Consider the following 20,447-nt stretch of genomic DNA (forward strand, 5'->3'; position numbering starts at 1 on the left):
TTTGTTGGCAAGGTGATGTCTCTGCTTTTTCAGATGCTGTCTAGGCATCTACGTTAGATCTTACTCGTTGTAAACCCCGCAGAAAATCACGGCAACGCCACTCTGCCAAGCGCGTCTCTCTTTGCAGAGCGCAGTCACTGCAACATCAGCACCACCGACCTCTTTTCCCACGCGATGCCGGTCTTCGGCCGAGAGAGGGCGCCAACGCCTTTCCTTTGCCTGGCGCGCCGCTCCTCGCGCAGGCGCATTAACCCCTTGTGAGAGCGCTTTCCCCCTCCCCACTCGCGTCACATTCCTTCGCATGCGCACTCCAGACCATTCCTCCCCCTCCGCCGCGGCTTCGAGTCACGCATGCGCAAGGCGGCTCCGAGTAGTAAGTAGCGGTTGCTCGCGCATGCCCAGTTCTTTTCGCCCGGCCGGTCAAGGAGCGAGGCAGAACCGCCGAAAAAGCCGCCGCCTCGTCGGGTGGCAGGGAAGCTCCGCCGGCGCCGGAGCGGCCCAGCCCTCGCGGCGCCTTCCTCTCGGCGGTTCCTGCCGGCCGCTTCTTCCCTGAGGTAACCGGGGACGGAGGCCGGTAAAGGGAACCGGGGCAGGGGGCGGGGCTCCTTGGCATTTTCTGAGGTGAGGGCGGCGAGCGGGAGAGGAGTGACAGGAGGCTCGTCTAATGGGGAAGCAGCGCGCGCCGGGCATGCGCGTCTTCGCCCTCCCTTCTTTGTGATTGGCTCAGCCCTGGAACGGGGGCGGGGCTGCGCTTTGTCCTAGTTGAATCGGGGAAAGATGAATGGGGAGCGGGGGAGGGGCGCGGGGGAAGGAAGTGGATGCGGTTACGGGTCAGGGCGGATGCGATGCTCTCTGCAAAAGGGGGAAGTGAGACCTTTTGCATCTTCCTCCAAAGGGCTGAGAAGGGGCATATAGGATTCACCCCAACTACCTTACAACAACCCTGTGAGGTCGTTTAGGCTGAGAAGCGATGGCTCCCCACTGATCTTCAGGACTGGGATTTCAGTCCTGGTCTCTCAGGATTGTCGTCTGATGGTCTCACCCAAGATCGGACAGCTTTTTTCTTTCTTTTTATTTTTTATTTTTTTACCTTTAAGATATATGGTTTTAAAGTATATCTTTATTGAGTTAAAATAAATACATTTTTGGGAAAATAAACAAATAAACAAAAATACAATCCAACAAACAAATAATAGAAAAGTCAAACAACCACAATATAAGAAACAACAATATTAATAATAATAATAATAATATTAATAATAATAATTTTATTTATACCCCGCCCTCCCCAGCCAAGGCCAGGTTCAGGGCGGCTGACAAGCAATAATAAAAACAAGTTGAATGAATACAACTTGAAAACAAGATTAAAATACAACATTAAAATATTGAAACATTGAAATATTAAAATGCAGCCTCATCACAGGAGGAGAAAGGAAAAAGGAAAAAGAAAGAGGGGGAGGGAATCAAATTGCCTCCAAGCCAAAGGCCAGGTGGAACAACTCTGTCTTACAGGCCTTGCGGAAAGAAATCAGATCCTGCAGGGCCCTGGTCTCATGAGGCAGAGCGTTCCACCAGGCTGGAGCCAGTGTTGAAAAGGCCCTGGCTCTGGTTGAAGCTGATCTAACTTCCTTAGGGCCCGGGACCAGTAGGGTGTTGCTATTTATGGACCTTGAGGCTCTCCGTTTAGGCTGAGAAACGATGGCTCCCCACTGATCTTGATGACTGGGATTTCAGTCCTGGTCTCTCAGGATTGTCGTCTGATGGTCTCACTTTTTTCTTTCTTTTCTTTTTATTTAATTTTTATTTAATTTTTTACCTTTTAAGATATATGGTTTTAAAGTATATCTTTATTGCTTTAAAATAAATACATTTGTGGGAAAACAGACAAACAAACAAATAAGCAAACACAATCAATCAAACAAACAAATAATAGAAAAGTCAAACAACCACAATATAAGAAACAACAAAATTAATATAACTAACATCATTTATACTCCCGATACTGAAAACAATTATAAAACTTATAGAGAAAGAAATTAAAAATGACTTTTTTCTTTCTTTATTAATGATGAGGTCTCCATTCTTGTCAGGCAGTGTTTCTCAGACTTGGGTCCCCCAGCTCTTGTTGGAGTACAAATCCCACCATTCCTAACTAGCAGGACCCAGGGATGATGGGCGTTTTTGTCCAACCACAGCTGGGGATCCAAGTTTGAGAAACGCTGCAGAAATAATCTGACTTTGGCCATGCAGAAGCCAATAGCTGGTGGGACCACTACCCTTTTCGTTCTTGCTGAACAGGTTGCGACACATCATTCTGGCCACAGGTCTGACCTGAGCAAGAGGGTGTTGGAAATTATGCCTGAGGACCACAGGCTGCTTGCCTGTACCTTAGCCAGTGCAATATACTGACTCATGTGAACTCAGTAAATGTGAGGCAGCAGTAGGGTTCAATGGTGTGCAGTGGTCAGGGAGCTGGTCTTGGACAGCTCTCCCAGAAGGCAGCTTTGGGAAGCTATCTGGTTTCCTCTCCCTCTGGTTCTCTGGTTTGTTAAGGGATTAGGCTGATCGGAATGGAATCATCCTATACAGACAGCTCTGTCTGGGGAACAGTGTGTAAAAGGAAGGTGTGAGGAGCTGTGATCTGTGGAGAGCAGAGTGGGGTGCCAGTGTGGGAAGAGGAAGTGGCTTGAGAGGGGGGTGATTAGGGATAGGATAGTGCTAAGGGGTGGACAAGGATATGCGAGAGAAAGAAACAGGACAGAGAAAGGACCAGATGACATCGTTTGTAATCTACAGAGTGCCCTGCAATAATCATTTATTGCAGGTTTTCACCTTGAACCCATAATGTTGGTCACTGTTATACCCATTTTGTTGACCTATTGATATAGTGCCATTAGTGTGCATGGAACTATAGTGTGGTTTGCCGAAGTCTTCTTAGCGCAGTGGTGGCCAAACTTGGCCCTCCAGCTGTTTTGGGACTACAATTCCCATCATCCCTGGCCACTGGGAGCTAGGATGATGGGAGTTGTAGTCCCAAAACAGCTGGAGGGCCAAGTTTGGCCACCACTGGGCTAAGGGCATAGGCTCCCTGATCTGCGCCTGTACACCTATGAAGCTGCCTTATATTGAGCTTAGCTGTGGAACTACACAGCCCTGTGATGTCTACTCCAAATGCCAGTGGCTCTTCAACATCTTTCCCAGCCTTAGGACCTAGGATCATTTTACAGGAGATGCCAGGGACTGAACATGTGCCCCTTCCCCAGCTTTCAATTCTCCAACCAAAATTCCAGGGAGAAACTGCTTGAATTTGGGATTGGAGACATCATTGGCAGGGTTGCTCATCCTATAGTTGGGACAACAGAGAATTGCCAGTTCCAGACATGGGATCTGAGCACTTCTTGTTGTGCCCCTTGACTTTTAATTCCACCATATCTAACAGGGTGATGATGCTTTAAGTCACCCGTTGCCAACCTGGTGCCTTCCAGGTATTTTGGGCTGCAAATCCCATCAGCATGTTGGTCACCAGGTTGGTGAAAGCTGTCTTTGGTAGTGGAACAGGACTTTTCATATTGTTGAAAGACTCTGATATGCCAAATCAATACAGTCATTCCTTGGTTGTCAAACTTAATCTGATCCAGGAGTCCGTTCGACTCCCGAAACGGTTCGAAAACCAAGGTGCGGCTTCCAATTGGCTGCAGGAGCTTCCTGCACTCAGTTGGACGCTGCAGAAGCTGCGTTGGATGTTCAGCTTCTGAAAAACGTTCACGAACCAGAACACTCGCTTCCGGGTTTGCAGTGTTCGGGAGCCAAAATGTCCAAGTACCAAGACGTTCAAGAACCAAGGTATGATTGTAAAGTGTTTTCAAATGAAATTCATTTAGGCATAGGATGGGCAGAAAAAAACAGATGAAATGTGGCATCTCTTCTAAGTAAAAAATTAAAAAGAGCAGTAAAAGAAGCACATGGTGAATGTGGAGATTTGTGGGTTGGAGAGGGGATAGTCAGGATGGAGCTGAAGGAAAGCAAGGAGAAGAAAACCCACAGAATCAGAAAGTTGGCCCTAGTTTGATCAGTGAGACTGCTCTTCCTTTTTTCAGGGAAATTCTAGTGAGGGACACATGTTTTACACTAGATGCAGCAGAGATGCTAGATGAACCCATGACAAAGGCATTAGAAAGAAATTATACATCATTCTTGAGTGAATTCACTCTGCCTTCACTCTAGCAACATTCTTTGCTCTTAAAACCATAAGAAGGGCCTGACTGCTGGATCAGGCTGAACACCTACTTAGTGCATCACCTTGTTCTCACAGAGGCCCACCAGATGTCTCTGGGAAGTCCACAAGCAAGACATGAGGGCAATGGCTCTCTCTCTTGCTGTTATTCCCCAGCAACTGCTATTCAGGGTCATGCTGTCTCTGATCCTGGGGGTAGCTCACTAGTAGCCATTGGTAGCCTTATCCCCCTCTTGAGCCTCACACAGAGTGGGGTATGCATGTACAGGAACCAGTGTCCAGATTTCTTGCAAAACTACAGTATGAAGCTTCTAATTAGCACTTTTCTATCCATCTCATGTGCAGATAAGCAGCACGAGCGCAAGAGTTGCCAAGGCCAAACAATAACCCTGAATCTAGTTTTGAGACAGCACACAATTGAAACTAGCAGAGAGGTGGGAAAAGAGAAGAAAAAGAGAAAGTGATATACCCATGACCTCTTGATTTGAGTTTTGGGAAACACGTTCTCACACCCCTGCAGAAAAGAAGTCATTCTGGCACATGGGGAACTCTGATAGAGAACAAGGGGAACCCAAGGCCCAGCAGTTAACTTTTGAGTCTGGTTTTCTTTTCCCTTTCCCCCAAGATGGGACAGTTCTCAGACAGGGAGTTCATCCTGCAAGTGAGTGTGTCCAGAGCCAAACCCTTTGCTCTGTGCATGTTTGGGGAGGAGAGAGAAAAGAAAGATGCTGATCTTGCCGAATTCCAGTAGCCTGCGGGGTGTTTGGCTGAAAGTCCTGAGAAAATGATAGAGGGTGGTCTTAAGAGAAGTCTCTCTGTGTGTGTTCGAGTTAGCAGCTCTAACTTTCGATGATCTCATTGTGGAGGACAGGATGATTTGCAATTGGCTAAGGCTTGGAAGACAGGCACACAGGTGCCTCCACACCCTTGGGGTGTGGGACCACTCTACAGTGCTCTTGACAGGATTGCTTCACAGGTACTGAGTGCCCTCCAGGAGTCTTTTATTTCAGCCTGCCTGTGTCGCTTTCCCAGCAAAGGAGAGAGGGAGACGGAAATGTTAAAGAGTACAGCTGCTGGGAGGGAAATAAAAAAACCCACTTTGTCCAGGGAAAAGGCCACATAGGGCCTAGCAGTGGAAGTGGCTTGTGTGCTGTAAGGATCTGGGAAATAAGGGCTCAGGAGGCTGGGGAAGTTGACCAAGAGCTGATAGGAGTTGTTTTTATTGTAGTTCAAAATATCTGGAGTGCACCAGGTTAGGGAATCTTGCTTTAGCCTGGTGAGAATGAAGGTTTCTCTTCCTTAGTCTGTTGTGTGAAAATGGCATTTAGTTACCTCTCCTTTGAAGAAGCCACTGTCGCACTTCCCCACATGCGGTACAACCCTACAGAAAGCGCTTTCAGGGTTACCAGGAAGCAAATTCCTGCTGGATTCAGAAGGGCTCGCTTCCGACTAACCTTTATTCAGATGGCACTGTGGGAGAAGAACATAAAAGATTGGGGAGAGGGTGTTTTCAGACCCATAACCTCCTTGTGATGGACGCGGAAGGAGTCTAGATGTGTGCTGGACACAGGCTTGTGCCATACTGCTAGAGTGAATGGTAGAAAAATTGGGATTTTAACTACAAAAATCCCCTCTCCCACGCCCACCCGCGCAAAAAAAAAAAAAAATCCTGAATGAAGGCTCAATTAACAGAATGGAGGTTTCATAATCTGCTGAGCTTTGATGTTTTTAGGCCTCCTACAATCTGGGAATGGGGGCTGGCTGGCTTGAATGTTTGGCCAGCCCTTAGGAGGCGGGGCGATGGTGATGACAAGGCGGGTTGGCCAGTGCCTGGAACTTATCCCTGCTGCTGCCGCCTCCTCCGCCACATTCAGTGCACAGCGGCTGGCTGGGTTCCTCCTTCCCCTAAGACTTCCCAGAACTGAGCTCGTCCTCCCTCTCCAGGGGGTGAGTACTGCACAAGCTCCTTTTGACACATCTCCCAGTAGGGGATAGCCTGGCTATTGTTGCTCAGCTGGCCTTCTGGGAAGGAGGAAGGGGATGCTGCTGTGACTGCCCTGTCTCTCCCAGCTCCTGCAAAGGAGGAAATAGGGTTGGGGTGGGCAGGAGAGAGAGAGAGAATACCACCGACCGGTTGTTAATACAAATTCAACATTAAGTTGGATCCTTTGCCATGCCTGGCACAATTGCAGCCTGCTATCACCCCCTCTGCCTAGTTCTTCGCAGTCATTTGCCTTGTGCGTGCCTGAGCTTTCCAATTTGGGGGATATGTCTCATGCATGACTCATTCCCATAAGTGGGTCTGTTTGTGGTGGGAGTTTGTGCTCAGAATTCTGCTTTGGAGCTGCATTAACGGCTGAGGTCTGCTGTGCCTCTGTGCTCCTCAGCTGCAACCCTTTGCAGTTAACGTTTAAGCTAGCGCAGAGTACTTAAGCTAGTATTTCAGGAAGGCAGAAGGAAACTCTTGCCTTTGACTTTGCTGCCGGAGCAGGCTGCAGGGAGGGAGTGAAAAACGAGCCGCTTTTCCAGTGTAAAATGGAGAGGCTGTGTAATCAAATTCCCCACACCTTTCAGGGTCTTGAAATCTAAGTCAAGGTGATCAACCTTGGCTTGAGCACACCTGAAAGCAGCTTCTAATCCTTCCCTGAAGTTGTTTTATAATTAAAAAAAGCCCAAACTTCTCTCCCCGGTTTACTCTCTGCTTTTGTTTTAGGCTGTTGAGAGACATTACTGACCAGGGGCAAAAGGTGGCGTCCTGATTGTTAATTCCTGGTCCTTGTTGGGGAGCAAGCAAATACAGCCGAGAAGCTTCATCCAGTACTTGTCCCTTTAAAAAAAGCACCAGGAAGTGCTTAGATCCTGGGGATGGTGGGAGGTGGAGATGCAGGGGGAGGGATCTCTATGCTTCGCTGCTGCAGGAGAGCCGCAGCACTCAATCAAGGTGGCAGGGGGAGCCCTCTTGGGTTTTCAGAACCTTCTTTGCCTGCATCTTCCCAGCCTGGCAGGCTGCAGGATCACTCCGGTCAGAGCTGGTTTTGCTTCCAAAGATTGATCTCAGATGTGGCAGAGAGACCACCTGGGTACTGAGTGTCCTGGTCATGCTGCACAGAATTTTGGGGGAAAGGACCTCACAGGCAGCACCTGAGGCCGGTAAAACATCTGTTTGGGGGGGTGAACCCTGTGCATGAGATTTGGGACCAGCTTTAGTGGAAAAGTAAAGTGGCCGGGGGAGGGGAGGAGTTGGCTGTCTATACAGATGCTCATATGACTAAGTCTGAGGATGAGCCACAGAGATGCTCATGAATATTTGACTTTCCCTGAGTAGTAAGGGACTGCTTCTACGTGCATGCCAGGAAAACAGAGTGGAAGCCTGGTCCTTTTAACAGTTTCGTCTCCTTCTCTCTCTCCTTCTGCTCTTTCTCCCTTGAAGCTCTCTTGCTTAGCATTCTTCTGGTTGCCAGAAAGATGGAAAGGAGCAGCATCCTCGCTCGGTAAACGTGCTGGTTGGCTAGCATTCTGGACCATGGACTTACTGAGACACCTTCAGGTGTGAAGATGTCACGCAATAACAGGGCGCTCGTGGTAGACTTTGTTTCCTACAAGCTGTCAGAGAGGGGCCACAGCTGGGATGAGCTGGAGGAGGACAGCGAGAACAGGACTGAGTTGAGAGACGAGATGGACAGCGTCCCCAATGGGAGTCCGTCTTGGCATCAAAGTACCAGCCCGGTCGTAAATGGGGCTACTGGACACCCGAGCATCCTCAGTGATCTTGAAGACAGCCCGAGGTTGGACGTGAGGCAGACGCTAAGAGAGGCAGGCGATGAGTTTGAACTGAGGTACCGGAGAGCTTTCAGTGACCTCACATCCCAGCTCCACATCACCCCTGGCACAGCATACCAGAGCTTTGAGCAGGTGGTGAATGAACTTTTCCGGGACGGGGTGAACTGGGGGAGGATTGTGGCATTTTTCTCCTTCGGAGGGGCCCTGTGCGTGGAGAGCGTCGACAAGGAGATGCGAGTGCTGGTGGGACGGATTGTCAGCTGGATGACCACTTACCTGACGGACCACCTGGACCCGTGGATCCAAGAAAATGGCGGCTGGGTAAGCAGTTGGCAAAGGGTGGTAGTGGTGGGAAGGGCACCTTCGTAGTTTTAAGTATGAAACAGGCCAGTTTATATTTCTAGCAGCATCAGAGGCAGAACTTGAGGATGCTGATGGGCTGGAGCTAATCGAAGCTGTAGTCCAAAACATGTGGAGGACACCAGTTGAGGAAAGGCGCCAAGTGCCTTCTCCAGCAAGGTGCCAATGCAACGTTGGATAACCAGAAGCTGGAAATGGCCACCAAGGGCTGAAATATTGTATCTTTGTTCCATGCTATTTCACACTTCCTGATGGATATTAGGTTTCCTGTTCTTTCTCCCCTGCACTGCCAAGTATATAGACACACATGATACAAGGGCTCTTTCCTCAGCTGTGTAGTTGGATAGGTACTAGCCACTGTCTTTCCTTTTCTCATTCAGGCTGGCTTGGTTCAGGTCACCCACAGGCCTGCCTCTGAATCCCGTTGTTCACTAGAGCATTTCATAGCCCACTAATCAAAGCCTCAGAGGTACTTTCCATTTCTTTTCTAGTTTATTATCCCCTTATTATATATCTATTTATACCCCACCTGTACCCTGACAGGGGCTGAAGGCTGCTTTCAGATAAAATGTACCACCCTGGGTCTTCTTCATCTTTAGGGGTCAAAGCTAATCTTTGGAACCTGGGGTGAGCCTTGAGGTTAAGGAAGAGGTTGGTTGACATTTTGCCTACCCTGCTGTCTGGCATGATTGAGGTGCATTTCCAGGGCACAGGTACCCAGTGAAGGGGTGATGAGACAACTGCTGGTCATGACTAGACTCAATCCTGTATTTTTCCTCTTCCCTTAACCCCAACTGTGGATAAATAGATTGTTTGTGTTGCCACACATAATCACCTTCCCAGGGAGTGCAGTTTGGTGCATGGCCAATGTGCTTGCCCCAAGCATGAATGTGCTATGGAAAAGGTTAGGTCATGGGATTTGCCAGCAGCTAGTGTGGCTCTGGGTGTGGCCTTGCATAAGTGTCTGGCAACTCCCTGGTGTTTTTCCTTTGCTTGACAGGAAGACCCTGTACAGTGATTGTGACACCCAGAATGTGCAATTGGTAGAGAGACATGGGTTAACTGCTGCAAATCAGTGCTGACTTAGGAAGCTCTCATACCACTCAGGAGCTCGTGCTTTGTTGGAACACTCCAAACAAATTCCTGACATTCATCATGGGTGGAAAATTAGTTTTATCTTTCCTTGTAAACAGGCCAGCCTTATTTCCTAAGGTAAAGGTAAAGGGACCCCTGACCATTAGGTCCAGTCGTGGCTGACTTTGGGGTTGCGGCGCTCATATCACTTTATTGGCCGAGGGAGCCAGTGTACAGCTTCCGGGTCATATTTCCTGGTTCCCCCCAAAAGTTTTACTAGCCAGGCTGCCTGCATGTACCTGCGCAGAGTAGGGCAGTCTGAACAATGGGCCTAGCAATTAGTGACCAAGTTGGAGCCTGGGCATATGGGCAAGTGGCTAACAGCAAGGCTGCTTTTAACTCCAGGGCGGTTGCATTATGTTAAAGTAGGGGTGGGTCACTGGAGGCTCAGTCAGACTCCCCATCTGGACCCCTTGCATACCCTCCCCCAGCCCTCTTTATTTGTGTCTCATCTGCTAAGGACACTTTAATGCCCTCTTCCCCTCAGAGAGCGATCAGCAGCAGACGCGTTGGCAGAATCCTCCAGTGACGTCTCTCAGCTGCTCACTCCCAGTAGCTGTGATGCAGAATAACGGGAGACCCTTGACCCAGTCTCCGCGGCTGCTCACACCAAGGGGGCCATTGAGCCCTTTCCCTGCATCTGGCGGTGATGCTGGCTCAGTTGAAAATACATCCTTGTTAAAAATCAGCTGCTGGCTGTTTCACTCAAGGTCCCACCTGCTGAATTGTCTACATCCTTTGGTTTGAACCTAAACAAAGCTCCTGGTGGGTTAATGCTCACTTCTTGGGAATTTACTTTTAAGTACCACTCAAGGCTGTGTGTGGCAGCTCTCAGCTACCCAGATGTAAATGCAGCAAGCAAGGGATAAAACCTAATGGGCGCATGGAGTGAAATCCAGTATTGGATGCAGGCTGGATAGGGTGAGTGTTGAGAAAACTGAGAGACATGGGGAGGGGGTATTACTCAGGAATGCTAGGAATGCAGTCGTCCTGGGGGCACAACCTGGGGTGTGTCTGCCCAAACTGACCCAACTGGTTCCTCTTCCTCTTAAGGCCATCTTGGTGGCTGGCCCCATCTCTTGTTCTCTTCTCTCCTCTTCTCCTGGTTCCCTCCAGCTCCCAAGATTAGTCCTTGGTCCAATGGAGATTTCCATATCCCTGTCGCTCTGGTGACGATTGGGCTGTATCCTGGAGACCGAGGCGATAATGTAATCTGATTTTGTAAACGAACTCCCCGGAGGGATTTAGATTAAATCGCTGATGGAAAGTCACTGGCCCTGGCTTGCTGGGAGGCTGAGATCCCCCTTCCCCTCCCCCCCAACTCAGCTAATACCGCCTGCTGGGAGTCTTCCCTTTTTTATGTCTAAGGACAAATGCATTGTTTGGGCAAATATTTGTTCAGCATTTGTAGGAGGGGCAGAATTGCTCTGGGATGCACACCCACTGGTTCCTGCTGCTCAGATCTCAACATTGTTGTCTCCCTAGGTTCTCCTTCACTATTCTGGTATTGTTACATAGTTCTGCTGGTGGAAATGAATGGTGCAAGGTGGGGAAGTAGATAATGGTGGCCACAGAAAGGTTATGGACCATCATGTCCATGGGGATAACTTTTTCTGTACTGCAGAATAGCTTTCTTTCTTTCTTTCTTTCTTTCTTTCTTTCTTTCTTTCTTTCTTTCTTTGATGTTTGTTCCATGCTTCCTCCAAGGAGCTTAAGTTGTGGCATGTAGTCCCCTCCTATTTTATCCTCATAACCACCTTGTGAGGTAGGTCAAGTTGAGAGAGAGAGAGTCATCCAGTTTCTCCAACATACTAACCACTAATAAGGTTAGACTCCCATCACATATCATGGAATTACTGAGATCCAGTGGATCATATAATTGCACCTGGATCCAGAACAGACAGCTTGAGTCCCCACCCCTAACATCAACCAACTGGAGATAGCTTTGATGGAAAAGTACTAAATGAAAAGTAAAATAACATGTGTGGTCTTGGGCATGTTGCTCTTGGCCTCTGTTCCTCATCTGTAAAAATGGAATAATTTTCATTACCAACCTCGCAGAATTATTGCAAGTGAGGCTGCAGTGACTAGAAGGCATTTGGCAAATTAAGAACCGGTGAATGTTGTGGACAGAGGATTGACCTGGAGCAGGAAGAGCTGGGTTCAGATCTCTGGAAATGTGGCTGCTCTCTCTCTCTTTTTCTCCCTGATGAGTTTGTTATGAAGTCCATGCATTATTCTTGGCACTCCTGGAAGGATGCAAATGCATCTATTTCCCAGCATTTTATTCCACTTGCTGTTGCTCTCCAATGTGACCAGGAGCCCAAACTCAGGATGGACTATATTGATAGTAGTGGGCTTGGTTGCCAGGAACTCAGTTCACCAGTGCTGGGGAGCAGGTTTGGTCCCCTGCTTCATGTTGTCTTAGTATATACCCCTTAATTTTATAAATGGTTGCTTGCCCTGGGAAAAAGTCACATCAATAAGACTGTTGAAGGGAGAACAACGCAGCCGTCCCCCCTGGCCCTGAGTGGGCTGGCTTGTGTGATGACTGGGAGCTTCCAGTAAGCAGCCAAGTACACAGTCCTCCAGTCATCATGGCAGGCATTTTTCTGGTAGCAATCAGTAGCAATAAACTGTCATGCTCTAGAGTGACCGAGAAACAGATGGCAGGAATGTGCAGTTAGAAGATTTGAGTCTTAATTATTGAGGGATGCGTTTGCAGGGGGGTTGGCCTAGATGGCCATTGGGGTGCCTTCCAGCTCTACAACTCCGTGATTCTGTCCCTGACAGTGATCTCACAGAAGGGTCAGTAGCGTCTCCGTGCAGATTGCACACAGGTGCGCTTTCCTCACTTGCTCATTTCTTTGCCGTATACAAGCCCCCTTCCTACCCACAAGCCTCCTGTCTGAATGAGGGGCATTTTGCTAACAGTAACAGAAGTGGCTGGATTGGCCTTGTGCTAACTTCCTGATTGTGCTTGCAGCCTGGAAAATCTCTGGGCTTGAGAGGTGAGCTCTATCTCTCTCCCCCCTTCACACTGGCCCTGAACTGGCTGCCCTGTTGTAAGCCTTCAGCCAATGTGCACTTCTCTCCCTGCTCTTGCCGTAGCCTTGTTAGCATGGGATTAGCACTCTCTTGGGGCCTGGGGAGCAGCCTTTGCCTGGCCCTTTCAAACAATGCTGTTGTGGAAAGGGCGTAGCTTGCGAGAAAGACCCACAGAGAGGCTTGCATGTTCTGGCAGGCCTGCCCCTGGCAGGGAGCAGGCTCCGTGTGTTCGTGCGCATTCCCCAGAGTCGCTCAGCATTTTATGTCTTGGAAAGTATCTTTGGAGAGGGCTTGAGGAGCAGCACACTTCAAAGCGGGTGGGACAATGCCTTTATTTGATCAGTCTTCAGGAGATGAAAGTTACTCTGGAAATTTTGTAGATAAACAGAGGCACATTGGGAGGGGTGTGTGTGTGTGTAAGGTAGCCAGCAAGGGGTCCCCAGCGCTCTCCTGGTCCTTCTCCTCCATTGCCTTTGCAGACGTCGCATGAAGCATTTTTGGCCTTCTTAGTAAGGTGAGGGAGGTGGGATCCCTTTTGTGCCCAAGGCTGGATTTTGGTATGTATGGATTTTGGTATGTATGGTCTGTTGTCATGGATGGGCTGTAGGAGAAGTACATGGGCATTGGAGCAGTAAAACAAGCTATCTGGCAGGCTTAAAAAGCCTGAGAGGATGGATCAAGCCTAGATCTAGCAACTGGAAAGTGAAGGCGAGGGAACAGTGGTCAGTTCTGGTGTTAACAGTGTGCCCATGGCCACTACTAGTGTGGTGTAGGGGTTAGAACAACCTTTGGACGACAGCGCCCAACATCGTCAGTCAGCAAGACCAATCAGTGGTCAGGAACTTTTAATTTTTTAATTAAATTTCCACATTGCCCTTCATCCGAAGACCACAGGGCAGTTTACGGTATAAAAACACAAAGATACATACCATAAAAGCAAATAAAAACAGTAACCCCACCCCGGTATCTGTAATGGGAGCTGTCATGTGGAGGGCACCAGCTTGAGGAAAGGCTGGGTTTAGAGGATTGGACTAGGAATGCAAGACAAATTGGCACCCATGGTCTGGATGGTGCATTTTTCATGCAGTGGGTTCCAAACTGGAACATACCAAGCCGCCTCTTGGTCATTATGAAGATGAAATAGGAAGAAAACCACATTTGCTGCCTTAAGTTGCTTGGAGGAAAGGCAGGATATAAATGTACAATGCATAATTAAATCTGTGCAGTCAAAACTCAGTTGCCTATTGTAAGCTCAGTCCTCTAAGGCAACTGGTGTGTGGGCAGAGTATCTTTTTTTTGGTGCATAGGTGATTTTTCTGTTTCCTTTTCATGGGTATGTACGTGGGAAGGTATGCACAAGGTGTGTCTGTGATTTCAGGCACTGTAGCAAGATGAACTCCCAACATTCACACCTTCTAACCATATTCTGCACAACTCAGACTGTTCTGTCAGGAACGTCCAGTTTGTTTAAGGCTGTCACCAGAACCAATTCATTTAATCCTGACATGCCGATTTGGGGAGAATCCGCATGCCTGCTTGCCTTTATGTCTCTCTTGTCAGCCATGGAGTTGGTCTGCCTGGCACGGATGTTTGGAGCATGAATGCAACTTGTTTGACGGGGCACACCTGTAGCGTTAAGACTCACCAATTTACATCGCAATTTTGCAAGTCAAAGAGCTGACTCATTTGCCAATAAAATGCAGCCACTTCTATTCTGGCACATGGCAACTGCACACATCATGTGTAGCAATGGTCATGCTATGGGTTGAGAAATCACCACTTGGATGTTACTGGGAACGGATCGGCTTGTTAACCCAGGCAGAGTTGCTGGCACTCTGCAAGGTGGTGCCTTGGTGCAGATTCCTGGAGGTGGGTTCTGCATCCTGTCCAGTAGGTTCCCCCTTCCACTTCCTCCTTTCAGGTCTTAGCTAGAAAAGATCCTGGACATTCATTACCTGAGAGGCCAGCAGTTTGGTAGTCTTCGTGGCAGCAAAAGAATCCTAGTTTTACTGTTACCGGTTTCTTCTTCGTTCACCTCATCAGCTCTTTGGGAAGGTTAACTATTTTGTTTCTTCAAAGGCTTGGAAACTGGGAGCAGGGGTGGGCACAATAGCCGACGGCTGACATTGCTGTTGATGTCAGGCCGACCCCTGGACAGTAATAGCATCCTCTTACAGCTGACGTGTCTGATTTTGCAAGAGCCGATATTCTCACTAGGAGGTGACTTGGAAGCAAACCTCCTATCAATTGCAACCATTCTTAGTGACTGTTTGTCCAAGCTTCTATTAGCCATCTGTGCAAGGTTGTTACTGCTATCTGTGCTGCTCTTGCAAGTCTTCCCTCAGCCCCATGGACCTTCAGTGCTGAGTAGCAGCTCAGAGCTTTGGTCTCTCTGCAAACTCAGAATTGTCCTGATTGATATCATTATGTGCCTGGACGACGGTGCAGTTTTCATGCAGTGGGTTCCAAATGTAGAACATACCAAGTCACCCCTTGCTAAAGCTCTTCTGTAGACTGAGACTGAACCCCAGAATTCTGTGCAATTCTTTTCTTTTGCCCCCCGTCAGCCTCTTTGGGGAGTCTGAGTTTGGTTTCCCAGGAAAACCCATTTGCCGCTGACTGAGACAGTGGGAAGCCTTAGTCGCCAGCCGCAGGTAATTGCAGGCAGAAAGATGGGATTGTTCAGTCTCTGCTCTCTTCCCAGGTTTGGCAGCCACCCAAGTTGATTTCGGAAGTGGGAGGGTTTTCTGCCGAGCTCTTCAGGAAATGCCAATGGAATGACTTCCCCCAACCATTTCCTTTCCCAAATAGCATTCCTGCCTCAGAAAATGTGAAGGATGGAAAAGAACATTTACAGACCTTAACTTTTCACCCCCTCACTTTGGTTCTTAGCCTTGGTTTGGGGCCCCTGATTTTCCTGGGCTAGTTTGTTGAATTTTTGCACAAATTAATTTATTTTCTGTGTGGACAGAGAGGAGGGTTTGGTGAACGAGAATGCATTTAGTTCTGTGAGCCTTGCGAAGGCCTCTCTCTGTCTCTCTCCCTGCGTGTGTTGTCTGTCTGTGGGGGGGGGGGGGGAACCACTGCTATTATATTATTTATTAATTTCTGAATTGTTTTCCACAAATATGTCCCAAGGCAGTTTACAGACATATCCTTAAAAACAGCTAAAACATTTTTAAAAAAACAGCACAAGAACAGCAAAGTATAGATTTAAAAGCAACACAAAATCAACACCTAAGGCAAAGACCTTTCATCTAGCTGGGAAAACTTGTTGAAACAGAATGTCTTCAGCAGTTTCCGGAAAATACAGATAGTGGGTGCCTATCTTATCTTGACAGGAATACTGATCCATAGAACAAGAGCAGCAGCCACCCTGAAAGGCTTGCTCCAAGTCACTGTGGAGTGGGCTTCTGACATTTTGGGGACTTTATGGAGGAAATACGCAGAAGACTGTGACTAATGGGATAAGGTGGTATTTCAAGTGTTCAGTGCAGAGTAGAATTGCTGCTGCCAGAGACCCCTGACTAAAGATGGATTTAGGGCACCATCCTCTGACTGCCCTCGGCACCCACAGACCCTCTTCATCCTGATGATGCTGACCCTGAACCCAGAATCCGGGCCCCTGAACCCAGAATCCGGGCCCCTGAACGGGGAGCTGCATCTTGTCTTGGCTGCTGAGACAGGGTGGCTGATGTGTGCAGGCTCCGGGTTTTCATTCAGAGAGCAGGAAGCTCTGTGTGCCTGGCACGCCAAGCTGTGCCTCAGAAAGTGACGTAACCCACCGTTATATAACAAGGATGCGAACATGCTCTGTGAGCCCCGGGGGCACACGGTGGGGGTGGGAGGCAGCCGATTCACTCTTTTCCCTGTCCTTTTTTTCTTCTCCACTCCATTGCCCTAAATTATTGAGTAAAATCTGGAAAGCTGCTAGAGCAGAACCTTTTCTCTAAGACGCTGAGATCACTGCTCTGGAGTTTTTACATGGGGGTGGGCAAATTTGGTTAAAAATCTTAGCAAACATGCAGGAGAACTGTGAAATGTGAGTGTGCTGCTCCTGAGATTGCTGCAGCAGCAGGAAGCAGAAGGTTACCTAGCATCCATTAGGGTCTTGCTAGACTTGGGAGTGGAGAGCGACTGGAGCTCAGCCTTTCTGTGTGTGGCTCTGAGCTTTCCACAGCTGAAGAGAACCTCATAGGTGTGGCTCAAGGGTGGATTCCAACATTTCTATAGTAGCCATTGGCCAAAATTGGTTAAGTGACTTCAGTTCCTGACAAACAGTTTGGGGAAGGCCGTAGCACAGTGGTGGAGTATCTGTTCTGCATGGAAGAGGTCGCAGGTTCAATCCACAGCATATTGTGGCCAGGTTCCTACATTTCAGGGGGTTGGGCTAGATGACCCTCAGGGTCCCTTCTACAGTTCTGTTCTATGATTTTTCAGGTAAGGCCAGGAGAGACCCCTGTCTGGAACCCTAGAGAGCAGCTGCCAGCCAGTGAAGACACGCCTGAGTTTGATGGACTAGTGGCCTCACTCTTTTTAAGGCAGCTCCCAGTGTTTTGCTTCTCTTCCTGAATATGAAGCCTTCATATCCTGAGTCAAACCATTGACCACTCTTGCCCAGTAGTGTCCAGTCTCACTTCCAGCTGCTCTTCAGGTCCTTTTAGAAGGGGTTTCTCTCAGCCCTGCTGTCCCCAAGATCCTTTTTAACTGAAGGGACTGAGCTTGGGACCTTCTAAGTCATTCAAAGTGTATGCTCTGTCACTGAACCATTGCCCCTGCCCCTTTCCCTACTTAACCTGGCTGATCTCTTCCTGCTCTACAGAGAGTAGAGCATTCTAAGCCATCAAGCGTGCAGAGCCACCTTGAACATTGGAAAGCAGGGTAGAAATGCCTCAAATAAATGAGTAAACCATTGCAGCACGGTTCCTAGCTAAAGTCAGTGCCCTTCCTTGCAGAATGGCTACCCTCAGTCCCTTACAATGAATCACCATTGGTCCCGAATAACAGCATTTATAGAGTGCGCTCGGAGCCCTCGGGTTCTTTGTTGTGTACCATCGTCTCATAGAATATGAAGTTGGTGTGCAGCAATATAAATCCCATTTTTAAAAGGCCATTAAAACAGTACAGAATTATCACAGTAATCCTTACAAGAACGATGCAAGGCTGGACAAGGCTGCAGAGAGTTGCAGTCCAAGCTTTCCAGAAGGGAGTTTGCGGCTGATGCTAGACTTGAGCCAGAGACTCCTCAGATCATGTTCCTCACTGCTATTGCAGCTCCTTCCATCAGCTGTCAGAGAAGTCTGAGTCGCTCAGCAGTGTTTTTGACTAGACACGTGTTCACACAAGCAATCCTCATGTTTAAAAGATCCCTATCTCATCTGACTGGCAATAGTCACATGGGTCAGCTGAGGGATGGATGGAACATATGCTTTGCAGCTCTTTCCGTATCGGTTTCCTGCTGGGGTTGGTGTTTAATGCTGTAGGTTGTCTCAGAAGCAAGTCTGGTCTCCTGATGGACCTTTGGTCTTGTACCGCTCACGACGTGCCTGGTAGTAATGCTGTTTGGTGCAAACTCGCCCCCCTGTCCCTTTCTCAGCCTGCACTCTCTTGCACCTCCCCAGCAATAGCTGCCTTCTCCAAAAAAGAGGCAGTGAGTGGGGCTCTTCTTCGCCAGGCAGAACTGCCTTGGGGTTTTGCCCTCTTGGGTGCTTCTTGTTGTTGTGCTGCTTGGGTTTGGAGCAGGGGCCGGCCGGTGGGATGTGTGTTTGCGTTAAAGTTACACTTTGCCGCACAAGCAAAACAGCTGGGGGGGGGGGGAGAAGCGCAAAGGGGATGGCTGCGGGGCAGGGCTGTTAGCTGACAGATGGTTCCAGCTGGGGGTTATAGGGAGCAGGTGTGTGGTTCAGGAGGGAGCACTGAAGTGACTCCTCAACCCCATGAGGCTTGCTGGGTTGCTCGCCCGCGACGCCGCAAAGCTGGCTTGACCCAGTTATTGCGCGGAAAGTGCTTTGTGTGTGTGTGTGTTTTGTATTTTTAGGCGTTTGACTTATTTTTATCCCCTGCTTTTTATTTTAACTAGAGTGAGCAGAAGAGCAGGCTAGGGAAAGGGAGGACAGCCTCCGGGTAGGAACACCCAGCGCCGCTCTTGCGCGCTGCCTGCTCATCCGTGCAGATACACGTGCTTGCTCCCGGGAGCCGGCTCACGTGGACTCCGCTAGCGCCATCTCTTAGGATTCCCGTAATGGGGAGCCGGAGCCACTCTCTGCTGCAGCCTCTCCGGAGAAAGGGGTGTGTGTGTGTGTGTGTGTGTGTGTGTGTGGAAAAGCAGATGAGATGCAGAGGGGAGTTAACCAGGCTGCAGCCCAAGGATCCCTGGAGGTGTGGGGGGTGTTCAGTGCAGTGTTTTTCCCTTCCGAGGCATGCAGGGAATTGCAGCGGTGGCTCGGATTCAGTGGCACTTTGCACCCTGTGGACTCAGTGTCAGCTGGCTCTGGCTTTAACCTTTGCAAGCCTGGATCCCTTCTGCAGCAGGCACGGCTTATCGTGGCCCACAAGCAAAAGCCAGTTCCTTGCATGTGGCTTTATTTCCATTCTGAATCTGGTCCACCAAAAGGGCTCCTTGTCGATAGCAATTTAAACATACAGCACAGTTCTGAGTATTTAATCTTGCCTTGTCCCTAAAGACAGTTGCCCCTCCAGTTCTTTTGGACTACAGTTCCCAGCAGCCATGGCTGGAACAGCTCTGTGATGCTGGGAGCAACAAAATTGGAGGGCTCCAGGTTGGCAAAGGCTGCCCTAAGAGCTTAATGCTGTGATTGTATGCTCACTTACCTAATAATAATCCTGCTTGAGCACAGCAGGGCTTACTTCTGAGTAAGCATGAATAGGATTGCACTTTGTGCACATCTCTTATAAACCCAGATCTGTTCATTTTATGGGCCTGGATTAAGCAGGTGTGGTAAGGCAATGAGGCACTTTATCTTGCAGTTTTTAACAGGTTTCCCAGCCCAAACCTTGGGATGCAGAGAGTTCAGCTAAGTCTCAGGCCTAGGCTTTAGCAAGCCTCTGTTGGAAGGGTGCTCCCCAGTTTTTGGGCAGGTGGAGCAGTCATTAAGACATCCTCTCTAGACTTGTGATCGCTCTTGGTTGACCTAGTAGATTGTGATGGAGAATATATTAAGGAACAGCCAAGATATCTGTGAGCCACACATAGCAGAGGAATCACACACACACACACACACACACACACACACAGCCTTGTATGTACTTTAGGAGGGGAAGCCCCTCTTCTTCCCAACCAGTGTTCTGTGGGCTGAGGATGACTTCATGGGCTGAATCACCCTGGAAGTGATGGCTTCATGTGGCATTAACAGGAACTGAGAGTGAGGTCTAAACTCCAATCACTCTCAGTGGTCCAGTTAAATCACATGGTTACCCAGAAGTGCCTGGGACAAGTTCTTCTGCAATGAAAAAGAGCTCTTTCAGAGGGTGGTATAGGAGTGGGATGATCTCACAAAGCCCCATTTCCTTTGACCTTGCTTAGGGCAGCTTCTTGTTTTCCTCATCCACTTTAGGGAAGGGTTGTAGGTGTTCTCATTTCTCCAGCCTGAGGGCCACATTTCCTTTGCAACTTTCCGAGGACCAAATGCCAAAGGTGAGCACAGCAACAGATGTGGCTCTTAACCTCTGTACAGTAGGATACAATCCTGTCACACCAAGCCAGAGGTTTCTCTCTGTTCTGCCCACATACACAGATCTCTCTGCTCCCCATCCAGCATATGGCACTGTGGTCTAAACCACCGAGCCTCTTGGAATTGACTATCAGAAGGTCTGTGGTTCAAATCCGCACAACGGTGGTGAGCTCCTGTTGCTCTGTTCCAGCTTCTGCCAA

At 48.8% G+C, this 20,447-nt stretch overlaps 1 protein-coding gene across 2 annotated transcripts in view; it reads left to right on the forward strand.

The window, feature by feature from the left end:
- Positions 1-394: 394 nt before the first annotated feature.
- BCL2L1 (BCL2 like 1) overlaps positions 395-20,447 on the forward strand; it is a 49,514-nt gene continuing 29,461 nt past the window's right edge. The window contains exons 1-2 of one of the 2 annotated variants that reach the window (XM_081011621.1): positions 395-554; positions 7,665-8,335. In XM_081011621.1, the coding sequence (XP_080867747.1) occupies positions 7,790-8,335 (546 nt within the window). In that variant the 5' untranslated portion in view covers positions 395-554; positions 7,665-7,789. Of the gene's footprint in view, positions 555-6,029; positions 6,182-7,664; positions 8,336-20,447 lie in introns of those variants that run through there. The other variant, XM_081011620.1, reaches the window with a different exon arrangement.

This window comes from Podarcis pityusensis (assembly GCF_964106645.2).
Source record: "Podarcis pityusensis genome assembly, chromosome: 6".
In the NCBI taxonomy this organism is placed as follows: domain Eukaryota; kingdom Metazoa; phylum Chordata; class Lepidosauria; order Squamata; family Lacertidae; genus Podarcis; species Podarcis pityusensis.